Source organism: Siphateles boraxobius, unplaced genomic scaffold (assembly GCF_051911475.1).
Source record: "Siphateles boraxobius isolate OS27281-9 unplaced genomic scaffold, OSU_SipBor_1 104, whole genome shotgun sequence".
Lineage (NCBI taxonomy): Eukaryota > Metazoa > Chordata > Actinopteri > Cypriniformes > Leuciscidae > Siphateles > Siphateles boraxobius.
In genome coordinates this window covers 3,038,706-3,062,500 of record NW_027508705.1, presented here as the reverse complement: position 1 = coordinate 3,062,500, position 23,795 = coordinate 3,038,706, and the positions used below count along the sequence as shown (strand labels likewise).

At 40.2% G+C, this 23,795-nt stretch overlaps 1 protein-coding gene across 1 annotated transcript in view; it reads right to left on the bottom strand.

The window, feature by feature from the left end:
* The window catches only part of prkn (parkin RBR E3 ubiquitin protein ligase), a 182,119-nt gene that overhangs the window by 68,240 nt on the left and 90,084 nt on the right, over positions 1-23,795 (bottom strand). Inside the window, exons 5-7 of the mRNA XM_077247072.1 lie at positions 14,276-14,359; positions 12,897-13,012; positions 6,307-6,443 (exon numbers count right to left, since the gene is read on the bottom strand). Of these exons, the coding sequence (XP_077103187.1) occupies positions 6,307-6,443; positions 12,897-13,012; positions 14,276-14,359 (337 nt within the window). The remainder of the gene's footprint in view (positions 1-6,306; positions 6,444-12,896; positions 13,013-14,275; positions 14,360-23,795) is intronic.

Sequence of the window (23,795 nt, the reverse complement as noted above, 5' to 3'; positions counted from 1 at the left end):
ACCAGGCTATACAGTATGTTTATTGACCAGCACTACTACGTCCAGTAAATATAACAAGCGCAAACTTTATGGATGTGTTTGTACGGATTTCAGCCGATTCCAGATGTTGTCAACTTACCAGTCTGCCCTCGCCCGGAGCTTTTCCTGTGTCTGTGCATCGCTTCCTACCATCGAGAGGTTCCTGACCAGGCTGTTGCTGAGGTCTGCGGGGTTCTGTTGAGTCTGGCGGCTCTCCTCTGCTCAGCACGGGCGCTGTGGCCGGACACCAGGCCGTTTTCCGCGAGTGGCACGATGTTTAAGTATTCCGTCACCCAACTGAGGAATTTAAACAACTGCAACGTTCCATCATGCATACCAGTTATTAAACAAATTGGATAGCTTCGCCGTCCGCGCTACACTCACAGGAGCTGCAGCAGAAAGTTTGTTTTCTCCCGGTCTGATCACGGCATTCCATCCCTCTGGTCTGGCGCACGCCCTTTCGCACTTCCAACACGTCATCAGGGTGCTACCCTTTCCAGAATAAGTAACGCTGGAGTTTCCACGGCAACACTGAGCACGGAACGGGAGGGAAAACGTGGAGTGGATTTCAGTCTACTCTGGCCAATACAGAGACACACTGCTCCATCTACCATCACGATTGAACTGTTCAATGCACAATCCATCACAAATAAATCCTGCCTTATTCAGGAACATATTCTGGACAAATGTCTGGATTTGGTGTGCCTAACAGAAACTTGGCACAAACCAGATGTTTTCTCTGTTTTAAATGAGACCTGTCCTCCTGGTTACTGTTACCTAGAGAAAGCCCGTAATATACAGAAAGCCCGCCCTGCGCGGCAGCGGTCTGGCTGTCATCCACCGAAGTGATCTGGGCCTGTCCACCATCACCATGCCCGAGCCATCTTCTTTTGAATACCTCTCTTTTAAGTGCAAGCCTCCTCTCTCCACAACCATATTTCTCATTTATCGGCCACCCAGACCGAACCCGTCTTTCATCCCAGAAATGTCTAACCTTCTGACAATACCCTGTACTATGTCTGCCAATATCATAGTTCTTGGAGATATGAATATCCATGTCAACTCCCCCACCTTTCGTTTTGCAGCAGAATTCCTTCAATTACTGGACTGTTTTAATCTAACTCAAATTGTCGATGTCCCCACTCACACTATGGGACACATACTCGATCTGGTTATTACAAACTCTGTCCATCTCAGCAATCTCCGGGTTTATGATCTGGGCATCTCTGACCACAAGGTAATTTCTATGAGGATGTCTTCCCCGTCCGCCCTCATCAAGCCTAAGCGCCAAATCTGCTTTAGAAATCTAAAAAACATCAACTCAGATTCATTGGCATCCGACCTTCAGCATCTTCTCTCTGTTAACTGCTCACCAGTCATGGACCCTGTGGACTACTACAACAACACACTCAAGAGCCTCCTAGATATCCACGCACCAGTAAAAACTAGAACAGTGTCCTTCTCCCGAACAGCCCCCTGGTACACCAGTGAGCTACGGAAAATGAAGGCATCTGGGCGGGCCATTGAGTGGAGATATAAAGCCACTGGTCTCACTGTCCACCAACAAACTTTTCGGAAACCTCAAAATAAATACTCTAAGACGCTAATAAAGGCACGGTCGTCATTCTACTCTAATATCATCAAAAACAGCCCCGGAAACTCAAAGCAGCTGTTCTCCACCATTAATCATCTTCTAAAACCACAGACCCACTCATTCACGGAAAATATAGAAGAACACTGCAATAACTTTGCTGTCCAATTAACAATAACTGGACTTTTTCAAAACTAAAATAGATTCAATCCGCTCTTCCATTCATGGATCCTCAATCCAATCTGCCCCATCTGTACACTCACAGCTTGCAATCGCCCAGCCCCTGAAATGCTTTCCAGAAATCTCGAATCAGGAGGTTGAGATGATCATCAAAAGGATGAAACCCACCACCTGTGCCCTCAACCCTTTTCCTACTGCTCTTGTCAAAGCAAACTCCGTTATTCTAAGCCCTCTCATTACCACTCTAATAAACCAGTCTATCCTGTCCGGCATTGTTCCATCTGCACTTAAAACCGCCACAAGCAAACCACTTCTGAAAAAACCCACTCTTGCCCCTGAAATATTATCAAACTATAGGCCAATTTCAAATATTCCTTTCATCTCCAAAGTCTTGGAAAAAGTTTTTGCCACTCATCTCCAGGACCACCTCAAAAACAACCACCTATTCGAAAAGTTACAATCTGGTTTCCGCACAGCTCATAGCGCAGAAACATCGCTCGTCAGAGTCACAAATGACCTACGAATGGCAGCTGATGCTGGCTCACCTTCCCTTCTCATACTGCTCGACCTGTCCTCTGCTTTCGACACTGTGGACCATGGCATTCTACTCGACCGGATGCATCAAACCTCTGGACTTACTGAAATTGCCCTGGACTGGTTCAATTCATATCTGACGGACAGAAATGAGTACATTTCGCTTGGAAAATCAAGGTCCCGGGAACACACAGTTACCTGCGGAGTACCTCAGGGGTCGGTTCTTGGCCCTATTCTCTTTATCACTTATATCCTGCCACTCGGACATGTCATCAGCCGCCATGGAGTGTCTTTTCACTCCTACGCCGACGACACACAACTGTACATGAAATCTGATCCACAACCAACTGCAGCACCGCCAACATTATCTCCGTCTCCAACACTCACTGCCTGTCTCGAGGAGATAAAGGTGTGGATGAAACAGAATTTTCTCCAACTAAACAGTTCCAAAACTGAAGCAATTCTCATTGGCACAATGCACCAAATTCAGTCATCCTCACTTTCCGTTATAACTATCTCTGGCCCAGACATCCCCCTTTCCACAACAGTTACCAATCTCGGCGTGAGATTTGATCCACAACTCACCTTTGAAGTCCACATCAAAAATCTCTGCAAGATCCCATTTCATCATCTCAGAAACATCGCAAAACTCCGTTCTACACTTACCTTAGCTGATGCTGAGAAACTGGTCCACGCCTTCGTTTCATCTAGACTGGATTACTGTAACGCTCTTCTAATCGGGATCCCCAACAAGAGTCTGCAAAAGCTGCAGTACGTCCAGAACAGCACTGCTAGGATCCTGATGAGACTGCGAAAGTATGAACACATCACTCCCATCCTCCACACACTTCACTGGCCTCCCGTGTCTGCTAGGATCGAATATAAGGTTTCACTTCTCACTCACCAATGCATCTATGGAAATGCACCCCCCTACCTGAAAGAACTACTTACCCCTCTTTCTTCAGCACGATCCCTCCGATCACAAAACTCAAACCACCTCTTAATACCAAAAACTAAACTCTGCACAATGTGCGATCGTGCTTTTTGCTCTGCCGCTCCCCGGATTTGGAATGCCCTCCCGGACCATCTGAGGTCACCACAAGCCATCGAGACTTTTAAAAAGGGACTAAAGACATTACTTTTTAGCAAATCTTATGAATTTAAAAAATGTCTAGATATTGTTCTTAGGATCAAACCTGTAGCACTTTGAGGTTTTTTATTAAAGGGTCATTCCACCGGTGGAGAAATGAATATGTATTGAAAGTGGGTCATATATGTAGTAGAATAGTATCATAAATTTCTAATTTGGGCCCTTCTTGGCCGATAAAAGGCAGAAAATGACTTTTTAGTGCTTGTGGATTGTAGACAACAATCCCCATAGTGCATTGCAATGCTCAGCTCCGCAGACCACTCCCACTACAGTAGCTAGCTTAACTGCAAGATATTTGTGCAATGAACCTGCCACGTTAACAAAATGAAAATAAACTTACTTTACAGAAAGACGACCATTTGACCCTGAAGGCTTTGGCTGACGTTGCCAGTTGACGTTAGGTATTCTAATGTAGGTCTTCAGGACGCCGCTATCCATATGGGGTGCGAAACTCGGGTGAGCAACAACACACACGTCCGTGTCATCCTCCGATTCCGTAGCACCGCTGGAATTCTCGGCAGGAGACAGACTCTTGTTCTGTGTCCATTGGCGCACAGTGAGAGCACAGGCACCACCAATCTGCCCCAGCTCGAGCCATTGCGGGCTCCTCGTCCTCGTCTCGTCGGCTGTGGTGACAGCAGCTTCAGCCGCCTCCTGTTCCTCCATAGCCCTCAGCTGCTCGTCGCTATACTGTGGCTCATAAAGGCAGCCACGAACATCCGTTTCTACCATAACTTCGTCAAAATCCAGATCATAATGCATCCGTCTGCGTATTCAGTACCTTCGTCCATATTTTCAAAAAGTTTCTGCGGGTGAAATCAAACGCACCGGCACTGATCTGTGATAGGTCTGTTAGCGCATTAGGTCCAACCCCCTATGGGCGGGTTTGAAAGGGCGGGAACTAGTGCTTGTAGTCTTCACAGAAATCCCCCCCTTTTACACTTCCTCCTACAATGACATAAAATGACGATTTTTGCGTCATTGTACGAGGAAGTGAAAAAGGTAAATAGAGGATTTCCCTCGTCTCAGGGGAAAATGAAAGAGTGTTGCACGACCATTCAATAGTATGACTGGATTTCTAACAATGGAAATTTTAATGCAAATGGGTGGAGTGACCCTTTAAAATGTAAAGTGCTTTTACAAATAAAATGTACTATTATTATTATTATTATTAGTAGTAGTAGTAATGTATTTTATTGAACATATAAACTATCATATCCATCTCTCTAACAGAGTTCACTGTAAATCATTATCTATCGTTTAGGTTTTTTTTCATTATGGTTGTTGTAGATGTGCTGGAACTTATTTTCAAGGAAGTACAGTGTCTATTAATGGATAAAGCTACAGTAACGTCTTCAGCTCGTCAGATTTTCCATCTAAACTCTTAAGCGTAGCAGTAAATGTTTTATGAGCAGTAGGAGCAGTTTTTTTTAGTTATGAGAAAGAACCATATTCATCCGCAGTCAACCAGAGCTGAAGCATAACCAAAACAATATTCTTCTGCAAAATGCACGCAATTTTTTTTTTAACCGAGGGCCAAAAGTTACATTGTGTACCTTTAACTAAGATTCATAAAAAAGTGTTTTTCGTTTTTCATTGTTAGTTCATGTTAACACTAATGTAGTGAACTAATCTTGTAGGATTGAAAATAATCCAAGAAATTTGAAATTAACATTTGCTTTGAAAGACATTTGTTTTACTGTTTTCCACCCCCTCTTTCTACAACAAGAACCATTTGGAGTTCCCAAAGGCTCAGAGGGGCTGATAGTGATCAAGACCTGTAGGCTGAGATGTGTGCACTCTGGGGGTCTATGCATTGTCATACCTTTAGTACAATGGGTGAAGTTGGAATTATCTGATTGGTCAGTTTAAATGTCTCACATTTGGGTTAAAGTCACATGGTCAGGATAGGATAAAAGAAGATTGTAACTGTTGCTCTGTCTCTTTTTATGCTCTGCTCTTTTATGCTCTGGGTCTCTTTCTTGAGGCTCTCTCTCTCTCTCTCTCTCTCTCTCTCTTTACCTCCTCTTTTCTCTTTTCTCTCTCTCTCTCTCTCTCTCTCTCTCTCTCTCTCTCTCTCTCTCTCTCTCTTAGGTATTGACTTTGAAGTGCTACCTATTGCAATTCAATATTGTCACTCTCTATAGCAACGCTCTCCCACATATTAAGCTATTGTAACTCCGCTTATTTCCGTCGTTGGTATAAGTAGCAGTGGGTGGTAATAGACTAGAAATGTACAGTTTTCTACCATCTTGCTGACAACGTTTCTTTAGTCATTCGGCAGTCTTGGAGTCTGAACCCCTGCAGGAAATACGCCCTTACAATGTTAACAAATGGAACCTTTTGTAAAGTGATATTGACTGTGTTTACCAGATGCAGCCGAAGCAAAACTGTAAGAACTGAGAGCATAAAATGACTAAGACAAAAAAATATCAGTAAAAGAGAAAATGAAAGGAGTAGAATGGCAGTGAAACAAATGAAGGAGTGCAAGAGCAAGACAGTGGTAGATGCAGAGAGATACGGCGTTTGAGAGATTGGTGGGTTGTTCTGCCTGATAGGGGGTCAATGCTTCTCCCCGGAGCCCCATTACCGGGTGGCATTAACGGATGTGGTGGGCCAACGGGGGCACGGCGAGGGCCCAGTGTGTGCGAATGTGTGCGTCAGAGAGTGAAGGAGAACAATTTGATAGCATCCCCTCTTCACTGCAGCCACCAACACACCACCATCAATCACTGCAAAACACAGCAGCCTATACACACAAACACACGAAATACAGAAACACGCGCGCGCACTAATAGCCACTCACGTCCATGAACACTTAAAGTGTGTTTACCTGCGCAGGGCAGGGAGTATCCCACCAGCGGCTCCTGGATAAACTGCCGCTCATTGAGTCTGGTCACACAGTACAGGTGGAAGCAGTCCAGGCAGATCACGTGACGCTCAGCACACTGAAACACCAGCACTGGAGTCCTGGAGGACACACAGACAGGGCACATTTACACTACTTTGCATCATACTATAAAGGTGCTTTTAAGGGTGCTTTCACATCTGCCTCATTTAGTTCGGTTGAATCGCACTAGAGTTCGTTTTCCCCCTTGGTGCGGTTCGTTTGGGCAGGTATGAAAGCAGCAATCACACTTGGGTGCGCACCAACAGCGGAGCAAATAAGCATACCGAGAGCTCCTCGAAGAGGTGAGAACGTGATCCCACCTCGAACAGACCCAACTGCCAAAGAACTGCGCATTTTTGGACTAAACCAGCTGCCGTAGTCAAACAAAATTATTATTTAGATTGTCAATAGCGCTCCCTTTAAGCCATGACTGACTTTCTGCACTCACTAAAATCTCATCATAAACACTGAAGTTGTCCAGTGTATCGCGTCTAGACTTTGTTGTTTATGGGGGGATTTGCGAAAAGGATAAAGCTTGTGCTGATTCTGAACATACATTGTGAGCGAATTATCCGCATGTCTGCCGGATTTTCCTCTTTGTTTACTTCCGGGAGTTCTGTTGGAATTTTTTCCCGCACGTTAATTCTGACCAATTTAAGTGCAGTTGTGGAAATATGTTCAAGACACATCTGGCCAACGAGTGATGTGGATGTTGTCACGCGACTGCATTTTGGTTCGTTTCATCAACTCAACTGATTCGGACCAAAGCAATCAGCGAGGTGTGAAGGAACCAAAACGCCTGAAAATGATACAAAGTACAATTTTTCGCCCTTAGTCCGGACCAAATGAACCGAACTACAGGTGTAAAAGCACCCTTAGAAAAACCCTACTAGTTTCCAATAACAAGTAATGTCTTTCCACACTGAAGACAACAATGCTGTGTGATGTTTTACAATAACAGCCAATCAGAACATACTTCGGATGTTAGACAGAGATGGTCAGTGAGGGAGTTTTCCGATACCAATTCTGATTATTTTTATAGTAAACCCTACAAAGCTTAATGTATAATATTTGATACACAAATGTCTAAGGCCTCTAAATGATCAACATGATCAAAACTGCTGAAAAACCTGTTTTACAGAATCTACTATATGCATTCTGTCATCTGATTAATACTTTTCAAAAATATTGTAAAACATTGTACAGAGTAAAATTACAACTAAAAACGTCCACCTTCATGTCATGGTTCATATGTCTTTTTGATGTGAAATCTTTGATGACCTTTATAAAGTTAACATAAGAATAACTTTTATATTGCATGCATGTAATATTTCAAGATGAACATTTACTGGAACTAAAGTTCACTTGATTATCCATACATCCTCCATTTTTTATGGCCAAAAAAGAAAGAACAGAGCCTCTGCTTTTAAAAATAAAAATAAAAACATTTTATTGTAGCTCAATTCAGTCTTTTTTATTAATACTTGAATGTTGATGGTTCATTAAAAAAAAAAAAATCTAACAAAAATCGTAGAAAATCAGTTTTTTGTCAAAAGTATCGGAATCAGAACGATTATCAAAACATACATTGAGTAGATCACATCCATCAACCCCCTCAAAGCTTCACAGTCGTTACGTCTTTATGGGTCCGACATCTCATTCTGTAACATTAGGCAGTTTTGATTTATATGCTGTTGAATGTCTGATGATCACGTTAGTTTACTAGTGCGTAAGCAATCTTCTATCCGTTCTTGGTTTATGCACATCTTTTTTCTTGCTTGTTTTTGGATCCCAAAATGCTGTACTATTTCAGAAGATGCGTAACAGCGCCCCTACGGTATAGCAGTGAAAACATGGTTTGCCGGGAAAACTTGTCAAAGGCAGGGAAGCTATTGAGTGCAATATGATCTGTACAGTTTTCATGAGATGCCCTGGAGAAGAACACTGATGAGGAGAACGGGGGCGAGCTTGTTTAGATATGTTGCTGGTTCAAAACCTTCGGAAAACCTCAAATACCCTTTTTACTTTAGTGTAGTAAGCAAAGAAACTACTCTCTGAAATCTCATGACAATTTTCTTTCCATTTCTCCCGTCCTCCCCCTTCACTCGCAAACCCAGACTCACTTGACTGTAAGTCAACTTGCTAACACAGTGTTCCACCTCTCTGACCCGGTTCTCCCGCTTCTATTGTAAGAGCCTGGCCGTGTCCTTGACGATGCCCTTTTAAACAAATGGAGGAGATCTGTGAGGAGGAAGACGAGTGGAATGGAGGACGGTGGGAAAACAAAGCTCTACTCAGGAAGGTAATTGCGGCTCTACTTCAATCAGTCCTTGATTTGAATGGGGTTTGTTGGTGATTGGGCTTCTTTGTCTGGTTTCTCCAGGCGCTCGACCGCCCTCCACGCGAGAGCAGCAGGTAGGAGCATTTACGCGGGACCGCCCCGCTAATAGCTGACCTTCATTGGCAGGACACACTTAGCGCTCACTCTTTCTGGAAAAATGGCCACTGTTGATTGAAGGGCCGCACAGCAGGAGGTGTACGTAGGTTATAGAGTACAGACAGCTTATCTTTCAGTATATTTGTATCAATCTTTAGTTTACCTGTCCAATGTGCTGCAGGCATTTAATCTTTTCTGACTGCTGGATCAATCAGAAAGCCTCCAAACTGCTCTGTCAAACTTGCTTTGTTCAGAAAGTTATTTTTCCTTTCTGGTTGTTGCCTGTTGCTTTGTAATTTGATCAGTCTAATGGTCTATTAGTGAGTCTTACTAAGACTTTATATACAGAAAGAAGGTGCACTCGTATTATTATGAATGGGAGAAAGTGCAACGCCCAATATGGCGGAATCAGTCCCGCCTTCGAAAGAAAAGAGCCAATCGTCAATTGGTTTGGGTTTCTATAGAAACAGTCAGTGTTCTGAGACGAGTGCTGAGACTGAGATTGCGTATTAGCTTGGTCCAGCCTGAAAAATGCAGTTTTTTGTCACGATTCAAGCATTTAGAAACAAGATTTATGAGACAGTTGTTGTCAGATCTCAGTGGTGATTTCAAATATTTAATCGTAAACTTGGTGAACAGTTTTGGAGAATTTGATGTTTCCTCATTCAGAGAGATAGGAGCTGCACTTGCATGACCGAGAGACGTTTTAAAGATGGCCGCCGAGTGAAATTACGTGTCTTAAAGGGACTTTGGTCTTACACAATGTGCTAACCAGGTGCCTATTAACAACAGCATTAATTGTTAGGCCTACTACTACTTTTAAAGCTTTTTTTTGTATTAAACTGCAACTTAAACTGCAACTAATCACAAATATATTTAAATACTTAATAGACAAGTTTCTATAGAAATATATATAATATCAAATAATATTTCAGTTGACCATACACTTAAACCAAACAGTACATCGAAATCTTATTTCAAAAACAATAAGTCCTGCTTTTACAGACAAAGCTTAGATTAAGCCAGGATTAGGCCTTACTTTAATTAGGAAATTTAAGTAGCTTTTATAAACGTTCTTTAGAAAAAAAAACATTACTGATGTGCATCTTGAGTCAAAACAATGGCACTGACATATTTTAAGATATGCCAGTGCAAGTTGCTTTCAGTTCAAAACAGCATACATTTTAGTCTGGGACTAGATTTAAGCCCTGTATGTGAAACCGGGGGTAGAAGTACTTATGAAATACATGTACATGACATGTACAAAAATGAATCTTGACTTTTTGGGTGAAATAGAACACAAACCACACCAGTACACCCATTCTGGTAGTGCTGTGCTGAGTGGAAGCTCCTTATTGGTCAGGGTTGCATGAAATAGGCTGTGTGTCCACCAAAGCGTTTTTTCACGCATCTGGCGTATTTTTTCAATTGTTTTCGATGGGAGCGCCGCGTTTTTAAAACTCCATGAGTGTAACGAGGCGCTGAGCGTTTTTTTCAATCTGAAAGGCTGAGCGCCCGGCGTTTTTTACTGGTCGCCGAGAGTTGAAGAATGTTCAAGTTTGGGTAAAACGAAGCGCTCATCATTGTGGTGGTGTGGTGATCAGAACGATCACCACATCACCATTGCTCTGGCTTATCACTGGTACCTATCTCAAACTGGGTTTTATTCTGCAAAGCCATATGCAGCCAGAAGTTGCAGGAGAAGTGGTCAGGACAAGTGGACTTTAAGCTACCTTGTGTGGTCCTGAAGGCCTGATATATTCACGGCAAAGTTCATTTATGTTTTTTTGCTTAGGGTAAAACGTAGTTTAAAATATGTGATCAGTGATATACTGTAAGCGAACATCCGACGCCGACCACTCTGCTGAGAGAAACGGTTAATATGTCAATATGTGCTGCATACTTTCCTCTCAATAACAAAATAAACACACAACAAACTTTTTACGGAAAGTTCACTTTGGAAAGCTATTTCAAACTCCAAACGAACTTCCTCACCCAAAAATGTAAATTCTGTCAGTAGAGCTTGAGGACATGCATTAGGTCTGACCTCGTGGCTACACTACTGACATGTCTAGTTAAAGGGATAGTTCACCCAAAAATGAAAATGCTGTCAGTTATTACTCTCCCTCATGTTGTTCAACCCCGTAAGACCTTCGATCATCTTCAGAACACCATTTAAGATATTTTTGATTATATCTGAGAGCTGGATCACTCCTCCATAGGCTTCTAAGGGATTGAAACTTGTTCCCCGAAAAGTTATTAAAGACATTGTTAAAATAGTCCAAGTGACTACAGTGGCTCAATCTTAAGTTTATCAAGCGACAAGAATACTTTTTGTGCGCAAACCCCCCCCAAAAATAACAACTTTATTTCAACTTTATTTCAACTATGACGTATTCTACGCAATGACACTACGTTAACTGACTCAAGGCCCACAGAGAAGGAAATGAATAGTTGAAATAAAGTTGTTATTTTTGGGGGTTTTTGCAAACAAAAAGTATTCTCGTCGCTTGATAAACTTAAGATTGAGCCACTGTAGTCACTTTTCGGGGAACAAGTGTCAATCCCTTAGAAGCCTATGGAGGAGCGATCCAGCTCTCAGATTTAATCAAAAATATCTTAATTCGTGTTCCGAAGATGAACGAATGTCTTACGGGGTTGGAACAACATGATGGAGAGTAAATACTGCCAGAATTTTCATTTTTGGGTTAACTATCCCTTTAACACTTATCAAGGGCTCTTGATCAGAGGAGAGCCAATGCCAGTACATCTGAGAGAGAAACCGGATGCTGCAAAAAGAGTTGGCAGTGCTAGGTCTCAAATGCCATAATGGGGCCAAAGCTCCATTGAATGGCCATTGATCTTCTTCTGGTCGGACACTAGTGAGAAGTTTCCTCCGCCCATAGAATGATGGTGGGAAACCATCAACTATTGGTCGAATTACCCTATCGAGATGTCCCTATAGCCCGTTTCCAGCAATTTAAGGCACAATGTTGGTGCCTGCAGGTATTAACTAACAGGTCTTCTTTAGGAGCGTGTAATCCTACCCATGATCACCAAACAGTTCCCATCACCAGCACAGGTTAGCTGCCGGATGCCATCCCAGAGCCCACTTTTGCCAGCCAGCCTTTATTCATGGAGAATACGCCATGCCTGTCTTATATCCACAATAAGTATTCTTTTGAAAGTATGCTAAAGTGTTTTCTTTTTCACAAGAGTACTTTTTCAAAGGGGAACTTTGACTAGTTTAACTACTTTAAATTATAGCTTGTAGCTTGACAAGCCAGAGTTTCAAAGCAGTGATGAGTTTGTATTGTAGGCAGAGCTAAGCAGAATAACAAGACAAAACAGAAATAGCTGGGATTTATAACTGCGGTACTTCCAGAGCACATGCCAATATGCATAAATCAAAATAATCTGCAAGCCTCAAGTTAAAAATATGCCTATAAACAAATATCATTTAAATAATTAAAAATGTATATTTTTTAAAATATTAAATGTACTGTAAAAAATACTGTTGTAAATAAACTTTTTTTTACAAGAAAATATACTTGTCTTTCTACTAACATTTCACATTTAATTTAATGTGCTACTTGCCATTTCTTTGTAATTATTTCTGCAATTTGCTTGCAATTTCTGATTGAAAACTGTTGTGTTTTCTGATTGAAACACAAACTACACTGTGTGTGTGTGTGTGTGTGTGTGTGTGTGTGTGTTTGTGTGTGTGTGTGTGTGTGTGTGTGTGTGTGTGTGTGTGTGTGTGTGTGTGTGTGTGTGTGTGTGTGTGTGTGTGTGTGTGTGTGCATTAATTCAGGGATTCATTGTGTTAACATATTTATGGTTTCAGGGTTTATTTATAGGTTTTAATCAATTCCCTAATACAAACCAAGCAAAAACAAAATGTTTTGTAATCGTGGCTGTTTAGGACAAAAGCTTTTATCGTTTGTTGGTTTATCGCATCACGCCTGTTTGGGACATGCTGAGATTAATGTTGTAATGAACTGTCAGATTGGCTATTTGCTGTGCAGCCTAAGACACTAATTATCGACCTCTATGATGGGTTTAGAGACACATGGAAAAACCGAGAGCAACTCACACAATGTCGGTACAGGCGATGCAGGGCACTCGGTGTGTGTTGGGCATTATCAAGTCCAGCGCTGCTGAAGTGTCATTATCTCCGGTGGGGTGGGCAGCACATTTCAGGTAGAACTCCTACAAGAAGCACAAACCAGATGTAATCATGTCCTGCAAACCCCCACTAACAGACTAAAAAAACCCCACTGCACGAGGGTAGCATTACTGGATCCAGCCGAGTTAAAGCTACCAATTTAGTGCAACAAGTGGACGGTCCTCTTTGTCTATCAAGCACTTACAGCACTAGACAGACAAAAGGCACAATAAATATTATGCCTCATTGAAAATGGCTTTGTAAAATTTGTAAATTCTGATGTAGCATCCTTGGTAAAATGTAAGTGACTTACTATGTAATGATAAAAAGTGTGGACTAACTGTAAACACATTTACTCAAGACATCATTAGAGAATTTCAGGTGTGAATCCAGCCAAGGAAAAGTCCACTTCCTCTATCTCTCACCACAATGTCTTGTCTTAACCCTCATCCTTCCCTCGCACTTTGTAACATATCTTTCCCTCGCGGGTCAAAAATACCCGAAGTATAAAATTATACTTTTTTTGTTTGTTTTTTTGTCCAGAAAGCTTATTTTATTTAATTTTGATAAAAAAAAATCTATCTTTTAATGCAATTTTTTTGGAGATATTTTTGTTATTTTTTATTTTATTTACCTTTAAATTAATAGATCTGATCAATTAATAAATAACTAGTTATTTAGTAATTTAAGCACATTCCTCACATTCTTTCAACTTCAATTCAAAATAACTCACAATTTCGTGCATAGCCCATTTAATTAATCTCAAAATATCTTACATTGTGTGTCTCTGCCAATCTCTTGTGGAAAAAAAGAAAATATTACATGTTATTTCATGAATCTTGCCACTAGATAGCTTTATAGCTCTATTTGAGGCAAATGCACTCTTCCTCTGGGTCTTAAAGTCATTTCTCTTCAGTATGCATTCAGATACACATGCACATAAATATAAAAATATTTTTGTAGGTAAAGTTTTAGCATTTTTAGTTCAAATTTTGAGCATTTTTAGGTTTTTGTATGTGTACTGAAGCATTCCTTGCATTCCATTCATTCCTACGGGGATCAAATTGACACGTGAGGGAAAGATTTGTTACTAACCTTCTGATAAACACTCAATTTTTTATTTATTTTTTGTTTCAGGGTCAAAATGACCCATGGGAAGGATAATAAACCACTTAAACCAATCTGTTTTAGCTGGTTTAGCCTGGTTTTGCTGGTCTCTCAGCCAGTTTTAAGGTGTGTTTTTTCATTCAGGAAAGTGGCAATAGAATAATTATTATAATCATATGACAAAATTATTGCTGTCTCACCGCTAGTCTGCCATGACAGTCTTCTGACTGACATACTCCATGAATCCTGTTAGGGAGAAGGACATCATCCCAGCAGCACGGCCCCTACAGACAACACACACAGCATCACAGAGATGATGGACATCAGTCACAGGAAGATGCGGACGACTTCGGTAATTAAACGACAAGTAAAGGGCAGGAATGTGATGAGGAATATAGAGTAAGATAGAGAGAAGCGTCAAAAGACAGAAAGGCAGTTTAAAGCAAAGAGAAACGGATCAAAAACTTGCCTTTATATTTAAATTTTGGCAAAACTAAAACGTACCTATAGTTTATTCCTATAAACTAGTTTATTTCTTCTGCTGAACACAAAAGAAGATATTTTGAAGAATGTTGGTAACAAGACAGTTGATGGACTTCAATAGTATTTCAGTGGGGTCCATCAACTGTCTGATTACAGACATTCTTCAAAATATCTTTTGTGTTCAGCAGAAGAAATAAACTCACACAGGGTTGAAACAACATGAGGGTGAGTAAATGATGATATAATTTTCTTTTTTAAGTGAACTATTCCTTTATTCCTATTATAAGGAAGTAGTTCCTCAAAAAAGGGAAAAGTCTGTCATTATTTACTTATTCTCATGTCACTCCAATATGTTTTTTCTCTTGAAACAGAGACTTTTTGAAGAATCTTTATGTACTGTAGCTCTTTTACAGTACATACATTGAGAGTTGCTCCTAAAACAACCCAAAAAAACCATACATAGTGTTGTGTAAAAATTCCAAAATTATATTTTTGTAAGAATCTACAGAAAAATAATAATGCAGGTTAAATAATTATAGATAATACATATATATATATATATATATATATATATATATATATACTTTTTTTTTTTAGAGTGGACTATCCCTTTAAAGACCACCAGCATCACACAGCTTTCTTAATACCTGCCACCTCCGTCACACACTCTTCCTTGTCCTTCTGTCAGATTAAGACACTCTCTCCATCCATAATTGTTTTGGGACAACGAAAAAACATCCCCGCCCCCCCCCCCCCCCCCGCCTGACTCCGACCGTGCCTGATTAGCATAAGCATTTAAACATTCTGACAGGGCCCTTAATAAGCAAGAGAAAAGGTTAAGAAAATCATTACTCGCCCACAGGGGGAGCGGGAGGGGGTGAAGGGAAGGAGGGATGAAACGCATGCCGTGGTGGAGGAGCCCGGAGATTACACGAAGACACCTGCTTGGAGACAGCAAGGAAAGGTCACACAGACCCCCGACGCGTCGGCTCAAAACAAACGGGCACACACACACACACACACACGTACGCCACTGAGAGTGTAAATGATTAATGAGAAAAACGCAGATGAATTATTCAACAACACACCTCCCGCATTGTTCACATCAGTCTCACCTCCCCACCCTCTCAGGACGGGTTTTTTTCCTCCATGGAGGAGAATCAACATTGCAGTCCCACAAAGCCTTAATTACATTATTGTTTAACAAACAGGGCTGTGTGTGTGAGCCAGCTGTGAGGATTCTACTTCCTGTATCCAGCAGAGACACATCTGATACACACACAGACCCGAGTCAAAGCGCCTGATTGGTCGACTGTGCTTGCGTTCACAACACTCAATTATAGACATTTGAAGTCAATGAAAACACAAACATGGCACACGTACAGAGAAAACAGAGTTGAATCACACACAGCAAACACTCAGGAAACAGTGCTAATCACAGTGGATACACAATGTAAATGTATATATATATATATATATATATACATATACACTTATATATACGTACACTTACCCAAATAATTATTAGGAACACCTGTTCAATTTCTCATTAATGCAATTATCTAATCAACCAATCACATGGCAGTTGCTTCAATGCATTTAGGCGTGTGGTCCTTGTCAAGACAATCTCCTGAACTCCAAACTGAATGTCAGAATGGGAAAGAAAGGTGATTTAAGCAATTTTGAGCGTGGCATGGTTGTTGGTGCCAGACGGGCCGGTCTGAGTATTTCACAATCTGCTCAGTTACTGGGATTTTCACACACAACCATTTCTAGGATTTACGAAGAATGGTGTGAAAAGGGAAAAACATCCAGTATGCGGCAGTCCTGTGAGCGAAAATGCCTTGTTGATGCTAGAGGTCAGAGGAGAATGGGCCGACTGATTCAAGCTGATAGAAGAGCAACTTTGACTGAAATAACTACTCGTTACAACCGAGGTATGCAGCAAAGCATTTGTGAAGCCACAACACGCACAACCTTGAGGCGGATGGGCTACAAAAGCAGAAGACCCCACCGGGTACCACTCATCTCCACTACAGATAAGAAAAAGAGGCTACAATTTGCAAGAGCTCACCAAAATTGGACAGTCGAAGACTGGAAAAATGTTGCCTGGTCTAATGAGACTCGATTTCTGTTGAGACATTCAGATGGTAGAGTCAGACTTTGGCGTAAACAGAATGAGAACATGAATCCATCATGCCTTGTTACCACTGTGCAGGCTGGTGGTGATGGTGTAATGGTGTGGGGGATGTTTTCTTGGCACACTTTAGGCGCCTTAGTGCCAATTGGGCATCGTTTAAATGCCACGGCCTACCTGAGCATATTTTCTGACCATGTCCAGGCAATCAGCCTGTGGCACTGCTGAGGTGTTATGGAGGCCCAGGATGCTTCGATAGCGGCCTTAAGCTCATCCAGAGTGTTGGGTCTTGCGTCTCTCAACTTTCTCTTCACAATATCCCACAGATTCTCTATGGCAGGCCAATTGAGCACAGTAATACCATGGTCAGTAAACCATTTACCAGTGGTTTTGGCACTGTGAGCAGGTGCCAGGTCGTGCTGAAAAATGAAATCTTCATCTCCATAAAGCTTTTCAGCAGATGGAAGCATGAAGTGCTCCAAAATGTCCTGATAGCTAGCTGCATTGACCCTGCCCTTGATAAAACACAGTGGACCAACACCAGCAGCTGACATGGCACCCCAGACCATCACTGACTGTGGGTACTTGACACTGGACTTCAGGCATTTTGGCATTTCCTTCTCCAGACTCTGGCACCTTGATTTCCGAATGACATGCAAAATTTGTCCAGTCCAGTGCTGCTTCTCTGTAGCCCAGGTCAGGCGCTTCTGCCGCTGTTTCTGGTTCAAAAGTGGCTTGACCTGGGGAATGCGGCACCTGTAGCCCATTTCCTGCACATGCCTGTGCACGGTGGCTCTGGATGTTTCTACTCCAGACTCAGTCCACTGCTTCCGCAGGTCCCCCAAGGTCTGGAATCGGTCCTTCTCCACAATCTTCCTCAGGGTCCGGTCACCTCTTCTCGTTGTGCAGCGTTTTTTGCCACACTTTTTCCTTCCCACAGACTTCCCACTGAGGTGCCTTGATACAGCACTCTGGGAACAGCCTATTTGTTCAGAAATTTCTTTCTGTGTCTTAACCTCTTGCTTGAGGGTGTCAATGATGGCCTTCTGGACAGCAGTCAGGTCGGCAGTCTTACCCATGATTGCGGTTTTGAGTAATGAAACAGGCTGGGAGTTTTTAAAAGCCTAAGGAATCTTTTGCAGGTGTTTAGAGTTAATTAGTTGATTCAGATGATTAGGTTAATAGTTCGTTTAGAGACCCTTTTCATGATATGCACATTTTTTGAGGTAGGAATTTTGGGTTTCCATGACCTGTATGCCAAAATCATCAGTATTAAAACAATAAAAGGCCTGAAATATTTCATTTGGTGTGCAATGAATCTAAAATATATGAAAGTTTAATTTGTATCATTACATTATGGAAAATAATGAACTTTATCACAATATGCTAATTTTTTGAGAAGGACCTGTATATAGACACACAGTTGTGGTCAGAATTATTGGCACTCCTGGTAAATATGATCAAAAATGGCTGTAAAAAATAAATCTGCATTGTTTATCCTTTTGATCTTTCATTCAAAAAATGTGCAAAAATCGAACCTTTCATTGAAGTAAAAAAATTTAAAGTGGGGGGGGAAATCACATTATGAAATAAATGTTTTTCTCCAAAACACGTTGGCCACAATTATTGGCTCCCCTAGATTTTTTTTCAAGTAAAATATCTCTGAAGTATATTCCCATTAATTTTTAATTTTTTAGCAAACCAGCGTCACTAGGAACATGAAGTTGTCTAGCTATGACTTCTTGTTTCACAGGAGTTTAAATATGAGGAAACACAAAGGTCAAATTCGTTTAATCATCATCACAATGAGTAAAACCAAAGAATATAGTTCTGATGTACATCAAAAGATTGTTGAGCATTACAAAATAGAAAGTGTTGTAAGAAAATAGCTAAAGAATTGAAAATCCCCATTTTAACCATCAAGGCAAAAACTAAGAAGTTCTAATCAACAGGAAATATTACAAATCTGCCAGGAAGAGGACTTGTGTCTAGATTGTCTTAATGGAGGGTGAGGAGGAAAGTTTGAGTGGGTAAATAATCTCCAAAGATCCCAGATGTATAATCGCAGAGATTACTTGAGTCTTGGGGTCAAAAGCTTACCAAAGAAGCTTCTCTTTTTCTTTTTTTTTCAGGATGTATTTTGCATCCTATTTGTGGAAAGTGCCAGGAACACATTCATTCCTTCTCAAAGTAAAAAAATATTACTAACATCCAAGTAATAAATAGTCTTTAATCCCAACTATAGAGGGCTTTTAATGTGACTTGTGTCAGTGTTTTATCAGTTAATTGCGTGTGTATAGTGAAGCATGAAGCCTCAGCATCACCCCTGACACTGTGTTGAAAGCAGGTGAAGCATTGAAATGCGATGCTCAAAGTTGACCCTGTTTGCAGCTGACCTTTCGAAGTGCAGCCAATGATTACCGGATAATTCACATGAGATATTATTATGTGGGCTGTGCCAGTGCAAAAATCTAAACAAAATTGGAGAGAGACACAGAGCAATTTCATATCCTGGAATTAAAAAAAAAAAGTCGTATTTGTCTTCTGAGATTTATCAAGGCTACATAAATTACTTTAACTTCACTATTGCACTTCTCACTATTGACTTTAAAGTCCTCCTGTCAATAATTGCATGCCTTAAACCTCAACTTTGATCACTAAAATGACATATTTAAATGTTTTTTCCTGTGAAAAGCCTTAAAATAGCTTGAATATAACTCTACACACTTGCTTCATTTAGTATATGCGCGGTTCTATGAATATGCAAATTAGCCCCGCCTCCATTCACTCGCACCAGCTCACAGATTCACTCGGCGGACTTCCTGAGGTAAACGCTGCACAATGGTATCGTTCTTTAAAATGTCGGACACATAACGGTGATTAATATGATTAGCCTATTGCTTGCCTATGTTATCAAACCGCTAATAATGTTTTGCTAATGTTACACAAACTGTCTTCCCGTTCACCATCTCACTCTGCCTTCTAACAATCATCAGAAACACTTTGAACAACTCAGAACGTCAGTGGAGAAAGGCATATACAGTAGTTCATCATAACATGGTAATATACATCATACACCCACTATATTGCTAAATCTACCCGATTTTTCATATCAACAGAAAAAAATACTGGGATAACCTGGCATCTTTTAAGACTCTCCTGCTTCAGTTAATGATATGCTAAAGCCCGCCCCCCTCGTGACCTGATTGGTTACAAGGTATTTTGAAACTTCAGAAACACAGGCAGTTTCAAGCCACGATTTTGAAACCATCTTTATTTTTCACTAAAGTTTCTAAAGAGAAAATACTTAGCAATGGTTTTGACTTATGAATTTGCACATGGTTTGTCTTAAAGCATATTAAAAACATCGCATAGACATATAAACACCACAGGTGGTCTTAAAATAACACAATTTCTCCAGTAATTGTTTTGCTTGACTCAATATTTTCACAGAATAACAAAATGCAGTATATTTTTACATTTCAACCTCCTCCATCACACAAAGCAATTTGTACCACAAGTGATATGGTCTACTTTTAAAACTACTTTTACTGTGTTTTTAATATGCTTTAAGACAAACCATGTGCAAATTCATAAGTCATCACCATTGCCAAGTATTTTTTCTTAAAAAACTACAGTGGAAAAAAATACGGTTTTATGATATTGTTGGTCCTTTTTGGAGCTTGACAGCTGCAGTCGTTTAAAAAGAGGACAGCTGCACTTTCTGTGTGTTCCACAGAAAAAAAATTATAACATAAAAAATTATAACAAAATGAGGCAAGTAAATGATGAAATAATTGTCATTTTTTGGTGAACCATTCCTTTAAGAACAACTAAACAGCTTAACTTGATACACAATGTCGTAAGACAAATATGAACTCTAAAATGTAAAGTGTGAAATGTAATATCTGTGGGGCTGGGAGTTTCATTACAATGAGAACACCCCGAACATTATAATTAAAACTTCTAATTAAAGCCTTAGGGCACATTGAGATATTTATAATGCCAGCAATCTAGTTAAAACTGTATTTCTTATAATTGCGTTCTGGAGAGATGCAAGCCAAGGTTATTTTCTTTTAATGTTCAAAGCACAAATAAACTTGTAACAGCAACAATAAGCAGGTTTTCCCCCTAAAGGCCTAATTCAGTGATGTAGGTTTTGAAGATCTTGGCGTAAAAGCGCCTAAATCATACAGTAAATCTATTAAAAGCCAAAGCAGCGTGTTTAAGCTAGGAGTTTCTGTAGATGGAGATTAATGTTTTTGATTGAAAGTGTTGCCAAGTCCAATATCTCCAAAGGCCCAAATGAAGAGCTCTGACAGCGAGTGCATAAACTTTGCTGTCTTCTCCTCCTCAGAAAGTTCTCCGGAGAGAGTTAGATGAGAAGAGCTGGAACCCGTTTCAGGCCTGAGGTCGTTAAGAGCCAATCGCATCACAAGATTGGCAAAGGAACGGGGCGGCATTGGCACTGACACAGCGGACACACAGATTCTCAGCGCCGAAGACCACCGCGAGCGGAAAGAAAAGGCAGGTGCAGCTTAGCGACGTGTCAGTCAGTCTTCCCAAACACGGCAGAACGTGGAGAGGTGGGAATGATGCCCACGCGTTGGGACAGAAAGTCCATACGGGCCGAAAGATAAACCTGGCCACGGGCAGAATTACGGAGGGATGGGGCTTATGACAGCCGAGACGTGGGTTTGTGCTGTTCTGCATTCATTCTGCCGGCTAAGAAGTGTCACTGTTAGTTAGTGAGAACTTGGGGCAACAGAGCAAATGTTTCTCGTTACATGTTTTCTCTCAAAGCCCTTACGAATGTGTACTAAAGAACAGCAATAATAAGCAGGTTTTCTCCCTGCAGTCATAATTCAGTGATGTGGGATACAGAGTTCCCGCATTAGAATAACTCGCCAATTATTGTTTAAAATGAGGATCTATGAGTTTAAATGAGGACATTTAAGAGTGTCCATGATAAAGGAAAGGAAATTCTTTTTAAAAAGTACTTAAAATTATGGATGGTCCGACAGAATTTTTTTTTTGTAGTTGTTGTTGTTTTTTTGCATGATACAATATCGATTTTAACAATTCCGATACCGATATTTATCACTTGCATACTTATTTGAACCTGTGTTATTAAATTGATTATTGTTTTGATCATGTTTTAAATAAGCAAAGCACAAAAAATACATGCATTAAGGTATATTAGCTAGTTTATTGCTGCATCATCAAATTATGGATTGGATTAATTGAACATTCAACAATGTTAAATTAATCCAACAACTGACAACCTTCAGAGGTTATTTTAGCTATCAACTTTATATATGCTGACAAACCATATTATATACCGATTTCATTTTGTTTTGGCAAGTATTTAATTATTTTACGCATATTAGAAATATGTTAGGTTATGCAACAGATATTATAGAACTCAGTGCATTCATGCAGTTGATTAATAAGCTTGGTTTGTTATATCTGCTTTTTTCATGCTTTTATAGCTGATGTCAATGGCTTTAAATTGATCAAAATGCAGCTGATAAAGTTCTTAAAAATGGCAAGTCCTTAAAAATCCATTTTATACCATTTTCAAATTTTCCAAAAATACAATAATAATATTATAAATAATAAATATAATAATAAATAATAATAACTGTTTAAAATATCAGGACAGCTGTATAGCTCTTTGATTTTATGCCCCCTTTATACATTTGAATTCAGAAATTTAAAAACGTGCTCATCATAGAAAAGGTTCAATCAATTTATTGTATGTATGAAATATATTTTTGTAATAAATTAACTGCTACAACATTTTTTTCTTGTCGCATCACTTTAAATGCATTTAAAAAATGGTAATGGTACACTTAAAAATCAAGCTTCCAAACTTTTTTTTTTTTTTTCTTGCTATTAATGGAAGCTTGTTTCCGGTAATTGTGACTTTTTATCTCACAGTTTTAATATTTTTCTCACAATTGTGTGTTTATATCTTGATATTCTGACTTTATTCACAATTTCAACTTTATAAATCACAATCTCCCTTTTGTTTAGAATTGTGAAATACACTCACCTAAAGTATTATTAGGAACACCATACTAATACTGTGTTTGACCCCCTTTCGCCTCCAGAACTGCCTTAATTCTACGTGGCACTGATTAAACAAGATGCTGAAAGCATTCTTTAGAAATGTTGGCCCATATTGATAGGATAGCATCTTGCAGTTGATGGAGATTTGTGGGATGCACATCCAGGGCACGAAGCTCCCGTTCCACCACATCCCAAATATCCTCTATTGGGTTGAGATCTGGTGACTGTGGGGGCCATTTTAGTACAGTGAACTCATTGTCATGTTCAAGAAACTAATTTGAAATGATTCGAGCTTTGTGACATGGTGCATTATCCTGCTGGAAGTATCCATCAGAGAATGGGTACATGGTGGCCATAAAGGGATGGACATGGTCAGAAACAATGCTCAGGTAGGCCGTGGCATTTAAACGATGCCCAATTGGCACTAAGGGGCCTAAAGTGTGCCAAGAAATCATCCCCCACACCATTACACCACCACCACCAGCCTGCACAGTGGTAACAAGGCATGATGGATCCATGTTCTCATTCTGTTTACGCCAAATTCTGACTCTACCATCTGAATGTCTCAACAGAAATCGGACTGCCACAGGACTGCCGCATACTGGATGTTTTTCCCTTTTCACACCATTCTTTGTAAACCCTAGAAATGGTTGTGCATGAAATCCCAATAACTGAGCAGATTGTTAAATACTCAGACCGGCCCGTCTGGCACCAACAACCATGCCATGCTCAAAATTGCTTAAATCACCTTTCTTTCCCATTCTGACATTCAGTTTGGAGTTCAGGAGATTCTCTTGACCAGGACCACACCCCTAAATGCATTGAAGCAACTGCCATGTGATTGGTTGATTAGATTATTGCATTAATGAGAAATTGAACAGGTGTTCCTAATAATCCTTTAGGTGAGTGTATAAACTAACAATTGCGAAAAAAACAAAACTCAGAGAACTCAAACTTGTGAATCAAAAAAAAAAAAAAAAAAACTAATCATGAGTTAAAAAGTAACAATTACCTTTTTTATTTTT